The following is a 15730-nucleotide window of genomic DNA, read 5'->3' as shown; positions in this document are numbered from 1 at the left end:
AACCTCCTCAACGAATTAAGTTGGTTCGGGTAAACCAGTATGGAAACGAAACAAGTTAAAGTTGGCATCTACTTGGCGGAGAACAATACATAAAAAAAGACGACAGATTCAGCTAGCTACTGGGTTTGGTTCTTGTGACTTCGTATTTGATTACAAACAAAAAGACACACTAACATGGGAGTTCAAAGACCTGTTACAACTCTAATATATTACATTGGCTTGTTGTTTTCGTACCTATGCATCATCCGGATTAACCTGTGACTTCATTTTGCTTTTTGGGAAGTGCAACCTCGCGATCAAAGGTCTTGGTGCTCTTGTCTGCCTATCAAATCCTCTCACACATACATACCCTACAACAAGTTTCAACGATAAGTTAATGTTTTAGACTAAGTGAGTAACTGATCTATATATAGCTTAAGCAAAATTGTATTACCTCTCCAGAAACATTGTTGAATTGTTTCAGTAGATAAACCTGAAACAAAATTAGCTTAAAAAGTTAGAATATCGTTACATTAGAATCTAATCATGGTTGAAGATCAATATACCTTTAAATATTGATGGGATAGATGTGCCGAAGTAGACAGTTCTTCTAGCTAGGTCCCATAACCAGTCTCTTGGAACATCAATTGGCGTTAGGCTAGACTCATGATCCGCAAACACCTATATTGATAGATTACAACAGAGAAACTTCAGTGCATATATAAACATACGAAAGATTGGATATTGAGTTGAAGTTTGTAACCTCGTTGACTTGGAAGTATGTACCGTTGAGTGGGAAGCTACCTCTCATTGCTGTTCTACAAGGTACCTACATGAAATTTACACCATATCATTTGCAATCATTAGTCAAAAACATGTAGTATTTATTAGGCAAAAGAGTTTGGATGCAAATTACATACCAAGATGGTCCCTCTAACGGTTTGTGATTGCGTCTCCCTTATGTTGTTGCATGAGAAACAAGTTTTCTCATTACACAGTTTGCCTGCTTCTTGCCAAATGCATTTGCTTCTAGTTGGTTGAATGGAATCAACCGTCTCACCTAGTGTTTAAAATCAGAGTGAGTAATGAAACAACTCTGTTTAATTGAGATCCAACTAAGTGATTTAGAGGTTACCTGGCGTCCATATAGCAAGCAAGTACGAACATGGATCATCAGTTTCTCGCTTCTCAAACTGCCAAAGCAAACACAACCAGCTAGTTAGATTTTTAATATTGACATCACTAGAGACTATGTAGCTGCCAAACATCAATTATGAGTTGTATTTTCAGCTACGATAGAAATATGTATAACATATGTGACACATACCTGAGCTAGAAGAGGATGGTCGTCTTTAAGTTCATAGCTGCAAATATATGAAACAAAAGCAGACTCAACTGTTAGAAAAGTCAAGTTTAACACAACACTAAAATCTTAGCATTTTAAATGTTTAGTCTGCCACTTAATGATGAGAGATGTGTTTCCTGTTTCATTTTAACCTTAAGACACGGTGAATAACAGAGGAAAGTGGACGCTTACACTTGGTGTTCAGTCCTCAGCTGACTAATGTTCTTGAGCCTAGGCATTGGAAGAGAAGCAGCCTCAGCGGTAAGTGCAACCAGAGCTCCAGACATGTTTCCATCTTGCAGTTCCTTGCTGTGTTCAAAAATTTTCTTCAGGTTGTTTGTGAATGCATCCATGTTCAGCCTTATTGTTGGAATCTCTTCAGGATCCTCAAAGAAAGCGTCCTCTATATCAGCCATTGAAACTTCTGCGCACTCTGGCTCTGGTGATGCTGGCACTTCAATTATCGGCTCACAGCTTGTGACCCTATTTGCTGCTTCTGAGTGGTTGACTACTTCTAACCCCTGCTGCCTCCGCAATGGCTCTGGCAGGCTCTGTAGAGGAATATCAGGTCTCTCCATTCCTCTCTCTGGACCAGGTAATGCAAACCTCGCACTATAAAACAAGTAACGGTTATTAAACTCTCTGTATCAATTAGAGACTGACCACAAACATTTACTGAATGATATATATAACAAAGGGTTCTCGTTTAAGGAATTAAGGGGAGAAGTTGTATCAGTATCACCTTGCAAAGGCACTAGCAAAGTGTCTACATTCCCCTCTCATAGGACAAGCATTGCAGTTGGGTTTGCTCTTCGTGCAGAACACCTGAGAGTCAATTAGATCAAAAACTCATCAGTCTCCTGCCTGTTTTTTACTCATATATATGTGTGTATATAGTATACATACCTTTCCGAAAGTAATCATTTGGTAATGCAGTTCATACCTGAAAGATGGTAAGGCATTAGACTAATGAATGTGTTATTAGAACGAGCATAAACATGACGAGAGGTCTTACAATGTTTTTTGGTCAAATTTGCATAAACGTGGCCAAAGATACTTCTGTATAGACTCAAGCACAGGATACCTGCATAAACCAAAATGTATCAGGGAAGAATAAGAAACAGTTTAAAATTAGAACCTTATTGTAGAGTGCTTACATCTCGAGAAGATGTAGTTGAAGGGACTCCGGAAGCGGTTGAAGGGGTACCCATCCGAGTCTAACTGCTATGCGTCCAACATTGGTATCAACCTGTCAATAAGTTTTACCTTTAGTTCATACATCTTATAGTCCACTTGAAAGGGACCAAAGCAACAAAAGGAGATGATTCAAGCTTACTGGAAAGGCAAGATGGTGCAGCGTTAGCAGCCTAACACACTCCACGCTTTTTAGTCCCAGTCCATTGAAGCTCAGAAGATATTCTCTGCATGTTTGTATAATGTATGAGAATCGAAGGAGCAACGCAATGTCTGCTAATAAGTAAGAAACAAAACACTCACTTTGCTTTGTCAGGTGGAACATCTCTCAACCATTCAAGATCAAGACTCCCATGGTCTGTTAGCAGTCGGTTAAGGAAGCCCTGCATTAATTTTCATGTTCAACATCAGATAATCAAAATGGAGATCATCAGCAAACTTGGTCACGTTGTGAGAAAAATATACCTGTATACGTTCAGCAAGTTTATGATTCATCCCACGGCTCTTAATTGTTTCAGCGACTTCATTAACATCAGCAGTTCTAATGGCTTCCCAGTCAACAGAGTCCAATGACCTTGCTGTTTTCTCTCTTTTGCCTTCTCTGCCTTCCGCTTCTCTTCTTAAACTGTCCCAATCAAACTCCTCTTCTACCTCCTTTAGAATCTTCTTCCCATCCGCATTGAAAGTAGCCTTATCCATAGGACTGAACTTTTTGGATGATGAGTCAGGTCCTGGCTGTTTTTCTGTACCTTCTTGGACATCAAGACAGTTTGTGCTTTCGTTAATATCTGGAATTGGAGTTTGCATCACCAGTTTTGTTGAAGGAACGCTGCTGGAGCTTTCAGGCATCTCTGGTTTCTGAACATCCCCAAAGAAGCAACATGGCTCATCATTTGTGTACCCTTTCAATGATTTGAAGAAGTCTTTAACCTCTGAGCTACAACAATCACCAGGAGACGTGTTTGAACCCCCAACTTCTACTGAGACAGTATCAGCTGTGATAACGTCCTTTCCTTTCCCTTGTAGCTGAGCAGACCCCTGAGACTCTAGGAGCTTCATAAAGGGAGTACAATGCTCTACTTCTGAGTTAATCTCAGAGCTTGATCCTGCTCTCTCTGTGCTTAGAGGAGTATCAGAAACCAATGACTTCTGACTTGTGAGCACAGAATCTTCAGATGGAAACAGCTCATGGACAATGTGAACTGTCTTGCTAACTTCTACGCTTGAGCCAGTTCTGTCTGAATCCACCTGCGCCTTTGAATCAGTGGTTTTGACAGCTGACTCATTCCCTGAGCTGGCAATCTCACTGCTGCTTCTTGAGGTGTCATTGCTGTTTACATACTCCTTCTCCTCATCAGGCTCTGTGATGTTTAAAGCAGCAGAAGTCTCACTGGGAACTGGTGGGTTTGAGATCGGTTCGTCCGAGTCCAAGTAGGTTATCCTGATAGAAGGCATGGAGCTTTCTCCTACTTCAAAGTCACTGCTGGGTACAAAAGGTACTGGATACTCCGCAGCTAGTGACATAAACGCAGAGCTAGAGACAGAGAAAAAAAAAGTTAGTTTTGCGTTCTCTTTCTTGTCTTAGACTAAGTAAAAGACATAGAACCATGTAAGAGCTCATACCTTGAGAGATGATCAGAAACGTTTTGAGTGAGAAACACTCCAACCACAGAATCAACAACTGATCCTTTCCAAGGTGTAAAGCGTCTATCACCTGTTAGAAACCAAAGACCATAACAACAAGTTATAACTAAGAGATCAAACACTTGTAAGAAAAACATGTTGTGTAGTTACCTTGAACAAGATGCATTCGTGCTATGAATGAGTCAGCTCTTCCTCTAAACACATTACGTTCTTCCTCCCACCATTTGGCCTTCTTCTCGTCTGATCCGTCAACACCTTCGCTATCGATACTCTCCATCAAAAGCTTCCAGACTCTATCCGTCTCATTATCTATATGAACCTTTGCACGTTCGCGCCGCGGCTTCTTAACGCGAGTCGAAGGCACTATAGCTCCAGCGCCACCGTCGAAGAGCACGATCTGGTTTCCTACGCTGTAACTGCTGTTCATTCCATAAGGAACAAGAGCAGTTTCTGAGTACTCTCTGTTGATGTCTAGTAGACGCATTAGCTCGCTGATTGCTTCAATAGAGTGGCGCTGCTGCCAAATAGCTTCTGGAGCTAGTCCTGCTGCAAAGAACATCAACATTGTCAACAAAAAATAGTCTGCATTCATTAAGCTCAAGATTCAAGAAAGAGAGTAAAATCTCATTACCAGCAAATGAAGGTGGAAAGTGGCAGTGATTAGGGAGAAGAGTGAGCTGTTTGGTCTGAGACTTAGTGGTTCGTTTCTTTCTGCTTGAGGCCACTTGCGTCTGTCTGCTATACCATCCTACTTGGGACTGCTCAGAAGCTTTATTTGTGGAAGACAAACCCCGGAACCGAGCGTGGCCTGTAGTTCTCTTCTTTGTTGGAGTTTCTATCTTATCCAAGTGAGTATTAGACTCAAAACTCTGCCTTCCCTGAAAGGTTAGGACTCTACAGCCTGAGTTATAGGCAGAAACATTCTCTTGTGTAACAAGTTGTTGTCCAGTTGTGGAACGAGATCTCATCCCTTTCTGCTGCCAGTCTGTGGAAAACAACCATTGTGCTTCATTGTCCGCAAACACCTGCTCGTATAGCTCCCCTGAAAAATATATGTTACTTCTAGTTGGTTCTTTGCCTTGTCTCCTCTTTGTGGCTTGTGCCTCATTATTCTTCGGTTCCTTTCCCATTCTTCTACTTTGGCTGCTGCGCTTTCTCTTAGGCGTGCTGGGCACTGCCGCCGTATGACAATCTTGCAAGTCTTGATCCTGCTTTGTCTCATCTCTGTGCTGTGTTTCTCCGTTTTCGGATTTGAGACTCTCATCGTCAAACTCCAAGGCTCTTCTACAAGCCTTCTTGCCATCATGAGCTGAAGATTCTCCATCTTCTGCTGCTGCTCCTGATGATTCTTCAACAGGCGTGTATTCTTCTTGATCCTCACCAGCTTCTTTTTTCTTCCTCGCGTATTTCCTCTTAGGCGTTTTGCTTTCTTCACCCTCAACAGCAGCAGCAGCAGGCTTCTTCGGAGTTTTCGGTTTAATATCTCTCTTCGGTTTCGCTTCTCTAACAACCTTTGGCCTATGCTTCTTCCTCTTTGGCTTTTCAGGAGTCTTGATGACACTTTCTGTAAAAATAACAATCATCAAGATGACAATCTTTTCCCTAAATCTCTAATCAAAAGCCCTCTCTCTCTCTCTCTCTTTACCTTTATCAATCCCATTCTGACGAGATAAAAACACTGATGAAGCATTGTTGGCTAGAGCCAGCAAATCTCCAAAAGACAAATGGTCAAGACCACTCTTGTCTTTGTTCCCAGCGAATCTCCTGCATGCATCACTTCCTTTAGCAATTTACCCAACACAAAATCTCTTAAAAAATTTCTAAATTTAGGACAAAAGACTTTACCTTTCCTCTGTCTGAATCTGATCTGGGTAGATCGGAGCAATTGGCTTGATGGGTGTCTGAGGAACCCATGTAGTTTCTTCTCTCGCTTGTTTATCCATTTATCTACTTCAGTTCTTGTCTCTTTTTACACAACTTGTTCCATCATCATCAAAAGCTTAAAACTTGCAAAGTTTCTATTTTTAACTGCAAAAAATGGATTTAAAAAGGTTGAAAATTTCTTCAAAGAGTCTGAAATTGTTTAGATCCAATTTTTTCTGTTGGGGGGGGTTTAGAGAGATCTCCGGGAGTCATTGATTTTAGGTGAGTTAGGTTGAAGAAGACTTTTCATTACACAACAAATTGATGAAAATGTAAAAAAGAAAAACACAAATACATAAATAAGAAGATTTACCTGTGGAGGTAGTAGATCAAAGTGATAAGAGTTGGTTCGGTCCGGAGGGTAGCTTTGAAGAGGATAAGAACACACCGTTTCTCTTGGTAATGACGAAGTTGAGTGATCTAGATACGAGTTATATAGAAAAAAGGTTAAAAGCATTTTTGGCCTTTAACTTGTGAAGGAGCAGAGGAGATTGTGATCGTGATTTATGTCTTTGTATTTTTATAAAGCCGTTGGTTCAAGCGCGTGAAACCGTTTGATTGGCGGGAAAAGTTTTTAAAATTATGTAAGAAACACGTCTTCCTTAGTCTCCTGGACTATTGGAAAGATGAATTGAAAATATATTAATATATTCATCAACTTATTATTTTATCTTTCTCTTTTTCTCTCTCCTTTCTTCTTTGTCTTTGTACATGTAACATATTTACGTATAACCTTTTCATCAACAAATAAAAAAGAAAAAGAATATGTGATGTTTTTTTATGAAACATTTTATTTTTCTTAACCTTACGTCGGTTGATCTTTAGTAGAATTCAAAGTTTTGACCATACATTAATTTATCAACTTTTTAATGGGTGGAGATATAATAATTTCTAAATCATGTTATACGGTATCTGAAAATTGTTATAAATAGTTCAATGTGCCTCTATGATAATTTAGAGAGAAACTTAATTTGTATGTGAAGATGATAAACATGTTTCAAACTTTTAACGTAAAACATGTTTCTTGTTTATTCCTGAAGTTGGGTTTTCAACTATTGCAAAAAAATAAATTTGTATTTTGTTCAAAAAGAGAAAACATAGTTGAATGTTAGTAAGGTGATACGTCTTAGAACAATTATTTTCAACTAATATGAGAGTAGGTTATAAGATGATTATTAGGCTATTATTTGTACCTCCACTTAGGCGTGTTCAATTAATTCGTGGTTCATTTCGATTTCGATTCATTTTTTTTTTTAGTAGGGTAGGCAAAAAACAAATCCGAAAATAATGTTTTCTATTTTACTTAATTGTTAAAAATTTAGTAAGAACAAAACGTTAATAGTTATGATAATTTTTATAAAATAAATTAGAAAAGTTAGTAATATCATAATAACTATAATTTAACACAAATATCTGTCAAAAAAATATTTTTTTATTTAATTTGATGAAAGAAAAAAAGAAAAAACATTTAACTTAAAATAAAATAACAAATTATAAAAACAAATGTTTTAAATATCAAGATCATATCTATAAAATAAACATGTATACATATGATCAATTGTATTATATAATTTATATATAACTATAAATATTTTAGTTCTTTTTGTCTTTTCGGTTTTATTAGTTTATATATCAAAATATATTCATATATTACAAACAAATTTCGTTCGGTTTATTCAATATTACTAAATTCAACCTACTTTTCTATTTTATTCAGTTTGATTTTAGTTGGTACAGTTTTACGGATTGAACATTCCTACGTCCACTAGTTTAACTTTAGTTGGGTATCATCTTGATAATATTCTTTTTGATGATATTGTGATTATTAGGTTATAATTTTCTAACGATATGGGAGCAGGCTCCAGGGTAATAAGCAGGCTCTAGACACTGAACTATTACACAAACAAAATTTGAAATCAATAAACATTTATATAAATTTTGGCGCCTAAAACTATTACGTGAACTTTAAGTCATAACCAGACAATCAGTAGGTTTGAAATATTGACTATTAGACCATGAATATCGGGGGTCGTTAATAGGGGTTTTAAACAAAAGTAATTATTTAATTAAATCAAAATTAAAATTAAAGGAGAATAATCGATCCTTAGTTTAGGTTTTTTGTGATCGATTTTTAGGGTGGTTTCCAACCACGTGTCAGCAAAGCACTGGACCTATTTATTTTTTCCTTTTCTTTTATTTCTTTCTTTTGTTTTATCACCGATTCATCTTCTTGTTTTCTCCGTAAGACGAAAGAGGCAAATCGACGACGTCTCCTCCGACTTCTCCGTCGAAGCCGAGGATGACTCTCTTGGTCCTCACGGAGTCTCGTCCCACTTGTCTCGTCTTCTCCGTCAGAAGAAGTATCCAAAGCCACGACGGACGACGACTCTGTCGGTGTTGACGGCGTCTCCTCCGTCTCGCTCACGATCTCTTCAATTTGGAGATAAGTTCCCAACTATTTAACTTCACCTCATCCTTCTCGTTTCAATTTCAACCTTGTCGTTTCAATATCTCGGGTTACATTTACGGTTTTTTAGTTTTGTGGGTAATTGTAAAGGTTTGGTCTTTGATCGACAATTGTAGGCTTCTTACATGTTTATTGGGTTCTATTTGATTTTTTAGTTGAAAAGTCACGAGGATACACTGATTGTTTATTGGTGGTTAAGGTGAAACAGGTTTGTAAAATGTGTAGATCAGATCAGACATGAGCTTTGAGTGTAGAGCAATTTGGTCTGAAATCGCTGTAGGTCGTCTTCTGATCTGTTCAAGTTGACAGGAAGTTAAGAGTGTCGTGTAGTGTGATCTGAAATCTCGCTAGATCATCTTCTAATTTGTTCATATTGACTTGTAAATATACAATATAAGAAATGAAAAAATTACATTAAACATTTATTTGAAAAATGTATAATCTTACATTTTTATTATTTCCAAATATTTTTATAAGTAAATGTATAATATAAAATAAATAATAAGTAAAATATACATGATAAGAAATAAATATTACATTAAACACTTATCGTAATATTATCATTTAATATAAAGCAAAAAATAGAATAAGTAAATATACAATATAAGAAAAATAAACAATAAGTAAATATACAATATATAAAAAAAATTAAACATATATCTGCAAAATTTATAATAAAACATATAACCTGTAATTATACAATATAAGAAATATAAATATTACATTAAACATCTATTGTAATATTAGAATAAGTAAATATGCAATATAAGAAAAGATAAATAATAAGGTAATATGCAGTAGAAGAAACATAAATATTTTGTTAAACATTTATCGTAGTATTTTTATTTAATATAAAAGCAAAAATATTAGAATAAATAAATATACAATATAATAAAAAAAATTAAACAATAAGTAAATATACAATATAAGAAATAAGAATATTACATTAAACATCTAGCGTAATATTAGTATAAGTAAATATACAATATAAAAGAAATAAATAATAAAAAATATATAATAGAAAAAATATAGTATTAACTATCTATTTGAAAATGTTAAATAAAATAAATAATAAGTAAATATTTGATTAAATATATTTTATTATTATCATTTGATATAAAACATTAAGAATAATTAGATAATTAACATTTCAAAATCAATACAGGTCCGCGCGTAGCGCTGATTAATTCCTAGTAGTCATTAAAGTGTACTTAAGAAACCATGTGAGATCCTAGGGATAAACATGCTCTTAACTAGGGATAGACCATGATTAACCCGGGGTTCTTAGAGTAGAGTTTTTTGCGGAAGTTAAGAAACTGTTTCTTAACTTTTAACTAAAAAAGCTAAGAACTGGTTCTTAAAGTCCTTATTTAAGAACCAGTTCTTAGCTTTTTTAGTTAAAAATTAAGAAACAGTTTCTTAACTTCCGCTAAGAACATCATCCTAAGAACTCCGGGTTAATCATGCTCTTAGGTTATAATTTCTCAATGATATGGGAGCAGGTTCAAGGGTAATTAGAGCATCATTATCGGTAGGGATTTTTCAGGGTTCTTAAATTTTTTTTTTTCTGATTAAAAAAAAAATGAACCAATCGCGGTTATCGCGGGTCAGTGGGGCCCGCAAACAGTACAAAGACCAAATGAAAATATCTCTTAATTAAGAAACTTCTCTCCTCGGTTTTACAATTTTTGTGGTCCTCCCCTTAAGATCCCACCTAAGATACACCAATAATCTTGCTCAAAGCAGACTATAGACCCTGAACTATTACACGAATAAAATTTCAAAACCATTAAACTATTATATAAATTTTGGCGCCTAAAACCAATACGAGAACTTTAAGTCATAACCAGACAATCAGTCTTGTCATAGGTGCTGAAATATTGACTATTATACTTTTGACCATTTTGAATGTATTTTACTAATATGTATAAGTTTAGGTTTAAACTCTTATGTAATACTACTCTAAGTTCCAAAATACTTGTAGTTTTAGGTTAATGCATAATTATTAAAAAAAACATTCTTGATTAAAAAGTATGATTAAAATATGAGTTAAAAACTCTTTAACCAATTACAAAATAGACTATGAGTGCAGCTGGTAGCCAAGATTAAGAATGTTATGAACAAGAAGAATTAAAAAAATTGGAATGCACGTTAATGGAATAGTGAAAGTTATGGAATTAAAAATATGGAATTTCATTCCATCTCATTCTATCATTCACAAGCATTTTTTATCATGAATGTTTTATAACTACATTGCATTTTTTTCCATCTATTCCAAAAGGAATCATTGGAATGACATTTGATTTTCATTCCATTTAATTGGTAAAAAAATTTGGAATCAGTAGGAATAAGTCATTCCATGCAGTTTTATTCCAAAAATTAGTAATCCAGTTGCACCCTATAAAATATTATTGGTTATACAGTTTTTAATAAAGTGAAAACTTACATTGAAATATGAAAACATCATTTATTTTGAAACATAAAAAAACTCTCGTAAATATCATCTATTTTGAGACGGAGGGAATATAAGTAAGTTTAAGTTTGCGAACATAGGTTTAAGCAGAGTCACCTTTTGGCAGTGCCGTCACGGTAATTTTGGTGGCCTAAAGCCAAAATAGTCTTTTTGTTATATAAGATATCTTAAGTCATGATTTTTAAACAAAAAACATACATGTAAATCAGAAATGTGTTGTTACAAAAAAAAATCAGAAATGTGTTTGGATTCACGATAATAAAAAATGCAAAATCAGTTTGGAAACTACAGAAGCAATGGATTTTCTTTCAAATATAAGAGATCCAAACATCATTACACTATGTTATAGCAACGAAGCATTCAAAATGTGGCCTTTAGAATTCACTTTGTAATTTGTGGCCTAAAGCCTATGCTTCATGTGCCTTAAGGAAGGGACGGCCCTGCCTTTTGGTGTCTTTGAATGATATTAGTATATTTTGGAGTATGTTTCATATACTACTTTCTAATAGCTAAACCATGTAATTGTAAGTATCGCTCACTTTAGCGTCTTCGCTTCTGTTTCCAGCACTTTTTCATCTTTAGAATAGTAATAGCTCACCCTTAAAATACTTTGCTTTGATTCTTCAAAACCTATTTTAATCCAATCTAGTTACTTACCATAAGTCTTACGCCATCAACGCAACATTGTATCTTAGCCAATCGGGTGAAGGTGATTTGTGTTTTGGTAATAATAAAATTCTGAAACCTTATTTGAGTTGGACAAAATCCTAATTGTTTTCGCATGAGTCACCAATACTAACTTATTCTATGTGGCTGTCTAATATGTTATGTTGACATGTAACAAATGAAATTAATGACAAATTCGTAGATTGAGAGAAAAACTAAAGCATGTGTAAAAGATGTTTACACCACCTATATGACCCATTGCTTTCAATCCGTACATTGAAAACGATCGGAGACAAGAGAAAACATTATCAATAAACTAGAAGATGCATCCACAAAGAGTCAGTAGAAAAGAACGCGAATATTCTGACTAAAATCATTTAACTTCATATTTATGGATCCAATCTAATAACCAAATCCGAACTAAAGTAAAACTTTACAAATACAACTCCCTCTTTAGCAATGGAGAGGGGTTTTTGACTTTTTTTCTACTCATTTAACTCGTGTTTAAAATGATCCATTGTCTAACTTATTTTATAACGTTCGACCAAAAGCTCAATAAAAAAAATTAGTGTCAGCAATTGGCATAAACCACGTAAAAGCAACATTATCGTTTAGAGCAACCTTATCGGGGCTTCTAAGCCTCGTTGCTTAACCCAATTCGGCCCAAATTTAAATCAAAATTGAAGAAAAATAAAAGAGTCGTTTTTTAGGTAAGAAGTTTTTGGCCGAAGTGCTTGTGTCACGTGGCAAGTGGTGATAGGAGGTAGGAAGCGGTAGAGGGAAGTGGTCGTTCGGTCTCCATCCATTCTCTTCGTCTCCCTCTTCTCTCTCTCTCTCTCTCTCTCTGTCTCCAGAGAAGACGATTTCTCGAGCAGTGAAGCAGCGTCGCTTACCACACCGATCTACCGTTCAATCCAAAGCTCTACCGCCGCATCGAATCTCCACTAGGTTCGTCCTTCTTCTCTGAACTTATTTATTGCGATAATCGGTGTGATTTGTCGATCTAATATTTTTTTTGGTTTGATTCCTTTTTGCATGCGTGGTGTTTGATCTCGGTGTGCATCGTCTCACTATTCTCTCTCTCTCTCGACGGTAGATTTCGGCCGCCGTCGTCTATTCTCACCCAATCCACAAGGATCTTGCCGTCGTGCTCCGAATCGAAACGATACAAGGTTTGTCTTCTATCTCTGTTAATATTCTATCTCTGTTATAGCCAAAGATTTAGAGGGATCATATAAACTAATTGATTGGTTTGTTTCTGAATGTTTGGTTGTATAGTTCGTGTGTATAGTTTCTGAATGTTTGGTTGTATAGTTTCTGATGGTTTGGTTGGCGACGAATTTGATTGTGAACTGATCTGTGTTTGATTGTATAGTCGATTGATTTGTGTATTTTAGATTAAATTTTGGATTTTATACTCGATGGATCTTTGTTTGTTTGACAATTTGAATGTATACTTGATTGATTAGTGAAGTTTTTATTAACAATTTGAAAATATTTGTTTTAATATAACAGAATTTGAATATATTTGTTTTATCAACTGGGATTTTGAAGAATTCGACAATGAAAACAAAGAAGAAATTTAACTAAGTAGGTGTGGACATTTAAAGAAGACGTTGTAGTGAGTGTTGTAGTTAGTTTGGTTTTGTAGTTATTAGTTTCGAACTAATAAGCCGTCTGTAACGAGTATAAGTTTATTGTTTGGCTCATTGTAAGTGGAGTGTATTTTGTTTCTAACCAAATGAAAATCATATTTAGTTACTTGATTGCTTTGATGGTTGTTATGCTTGTAATAACTATTGATTATACCCTAGTAGTTGATGGTTAGGTCTTTATTTAAAGCTCTTTGATGGTTGTTATCCTTGTCTTTATGATATCTTTCTCTCTTATTTCTTTATATAATCCGCAGCAAGCTTTAATTCTTGTTGTGGTAATCTCTTTCTCTCTTGTTTCACTCTTGTTTCTCTCCGCTTTCTCTTTCTTTCTTTTATAATCCTCCCATTCTGCTCGCTATGGATTCAACGAATCCATTGAATCCATATAGTGACTCCCCTAGCTATAGCTATCTTCTCCACAGTCAAAACTTCCAGTATGGAAGTTATCCTTCGAGTCAAAACTTTGGAGGAGGATCCAAGATACCTCCTTTTAGTTCACAACAACCCGACGCTCCAGCTTCACGGGAAGACCCACCAGTTGCCTCTAGAGAGAGAAGGCAATGGACTCCAACTGATGACGAGGTCGTAATAAGTGCGTGGCTCAACATATCTAAGGATGCTGTTGTTGGAAATGAACAAAAATCCGGGACGTTCTGGAAACGTGTTGCTGAGTATTATGCATCAACCCCACATGCTAAAGAGAGTGGTGAACCTAGAGAGTGGCTTCATCTTAAGCAAAGGTGGCAAAAGATTAATGAATACACCAACAAATTATGTGGTGCATACGCGGCAGCAGAGAGACAGATCAGTTCTGGTCAGAGCGACACTGATGTCCTCAAGGTGGCTCATGATATTTACTTCGCTGATCACAAGAGGAAATTCAATCTGGAGCATGCGTGGTGTGTGTTAAGGTTTGAGCAGAAGTGGTTCAGCCTTAACACTCCTAAACCTACTGGGAGTTCAAAGCGAAACGCTGGAGAGGAATGTTCACAAACATCAAGCACTACTGTTGGTGATCAAGAGGTGCGTCCAGAGGGTAGCAAGGCAGCTAAAGCTAGAAGGAATAATACTCAAGGAATAAAATCTATTACTGAGTATACGACCGTCATGGAGTTGAAGAAGGAGGATCTCATGATGAAGGAGAGATTGTCAAAGCTTGCCATTCTAGACACACTCCTAGTCAAGCTAGGACCACTAAGCGAGGCTGAGGATGTTGTGAAGAACAAGCTGCTCGCTCAGTATTTCTGAAAATGTTATCGCATTTATTATGTATCTGTTTCCTGAAAATGTCTTTTAAATTCTATGTTTCTGCTTGCTACTTTGATGAATCACTTGTATTTTTGCTGCTTCCATGTCTAATGTATTTCTGCTTCCATGTCTAATGTATTTCTGCTTCGTAGTAATGAAATAAATGTTTCCTTAAATTATTGTTTTTCTGTTTACTTTCGTGATGTCTAATGTACTTTCGTAGTAATGAAATAAATGTTTTTGCAGGTTTATTTAAAATGGGGAGATATAGTTACAGCCAGCCTTCAGATTCTACAGAGTATGGTGGGGAGATATCTGAACCTTATGAGTACAGCGAGACGGAAGACCTCATTCATCGTGACCAAGAAGAGTTGAGCTTGAAGTATGGTGATACGGCTCAGTACCCTCCACAACCGGAGGTCGAGTTTGGATTCCCCCAGGTTTGCTACTGTGGTGGTGCACCAAAGATAGCTACATCATACACAAGGCCTGATCCAGGGAGGAGATACTACACCTGCGAGCATGTGGATGATGGAGTGCCATGTGTGGAAATGGTGGGACGTCGCAGTCATGGAGGAGATGAGGGTGAGGGATAAACACATACTTCAGTTGGAGGAAAAGGTAGACAATCTGAACCTTATGAGTGACTATGAGACAGATGAGAAGGTGCTTAGGCTAGAGCAGTTAGTTTGTGACTTGGCAAAGAAGAAATCTAGTTTTATAAATGGCTTTGAGGTATTCATTGGTGTAATGCTCATCGTTTTAGTTCTACTAGGGTTGGTGATCATATTGAAGTGATTCTCCGTGCTTGGCAAAGAAGAAATCTAGTTCTACTTGGGTTGTTGTTTTAGTTTCAAGCGTAGTGAACTTTAAAGACATAGACTAATGTAATGAAGGATGTATCTTTAACGTGAACTTTAAAGACAGAGTTTTGTTGGTCCGTGAAACTTGAAAACAAAACAAACATCCCTCCTCAACAAAAATTGTTGGTCCGTGAAACTTGAAAACAAAACAAACTTGAAAACAAACAAACATTAGATGTGTAAGAGTCACATGATTTGTTTTTTATTTCCACAACAAAACAATATACAATCACAAGCTGTATAATTTCAATCACACTAGTACCACAAGATACA

General features: G+C 36.1%; 2 protein-coding genes across 2 annotated transcripts; one reads left to right on the top strand and one right to left on the bottom strand.

Annotated features, from left to right (window-relative positions):
* Positions 1–42: 42 nt before the first annotated feature.
* On the bottom strand, positions 43–6586 carry LOC106396066 (DNA glycosylase/AP lyase ROS1). The gene is made up of 21 exons (XM_013836362.2): positions 6399–6586; positions 6008–6190; positions 5808–5926; positions 4794–5726; positions 4313–4708; positions 4142–4232; positions 2984–4052; positions 2822–2901; positions 2661–2745; positions 2482–2573; positions 2340–2408; positions 2231–2267; positions 2067–2149; positions 1517–1936; positions 1307–1343; positions 1115–1172; positions 900–1039; positions 743–808; positions 546–660; positions 434–472; positions 43–350 (listed from the first exon to the last, which is right to left on the bottom strand). Exons 2-21 carry the CDS (start codon positions 6103–6105, stop codon positions 235–237), a joined length of 4143 nt encoding a protein of 1380 aa, XP_013691816.2. The 5' UTR covers positions 6106–6190; positions 6399–6586; the 3' UTR covers positions 43–234.
* A 7117-nt stretch (positions 6587–13703) lies between these two features.
* LOC106392674 (glutathione S-transferase T2-like) lies at positions 13704–14594 on the top strand. Its single transcript, XM_013833478.2, has one exon. The coding sequence runs from the start codon at positions 13704–13706 to the stop codon at positions 14592–14594; it is 891 nt and encodes a 296-aa protein (XP_013688932.2).
* The last annotated feature ends 1136 nt before the right edge of the window (positions 14595–15730 follow it).

Source organism: Brassica napus, chromosome C4 (assembly GCF_020379485.1).
Source record: "Brassica napus cultivar Da-Ae chromosome C4, Da-Ae, whole genome shotgun sequence".
NCBI lineage: Eukaryota > Viridiplantae > Streptophyta > Magnoliopsida > Brassicales > Brassicaceae > Brassica > Brassica napus.
Note: the sequence above shows the minus strand (reverse complement) of the source record. Positions and strands in the feature narration are given on the sequence as shown.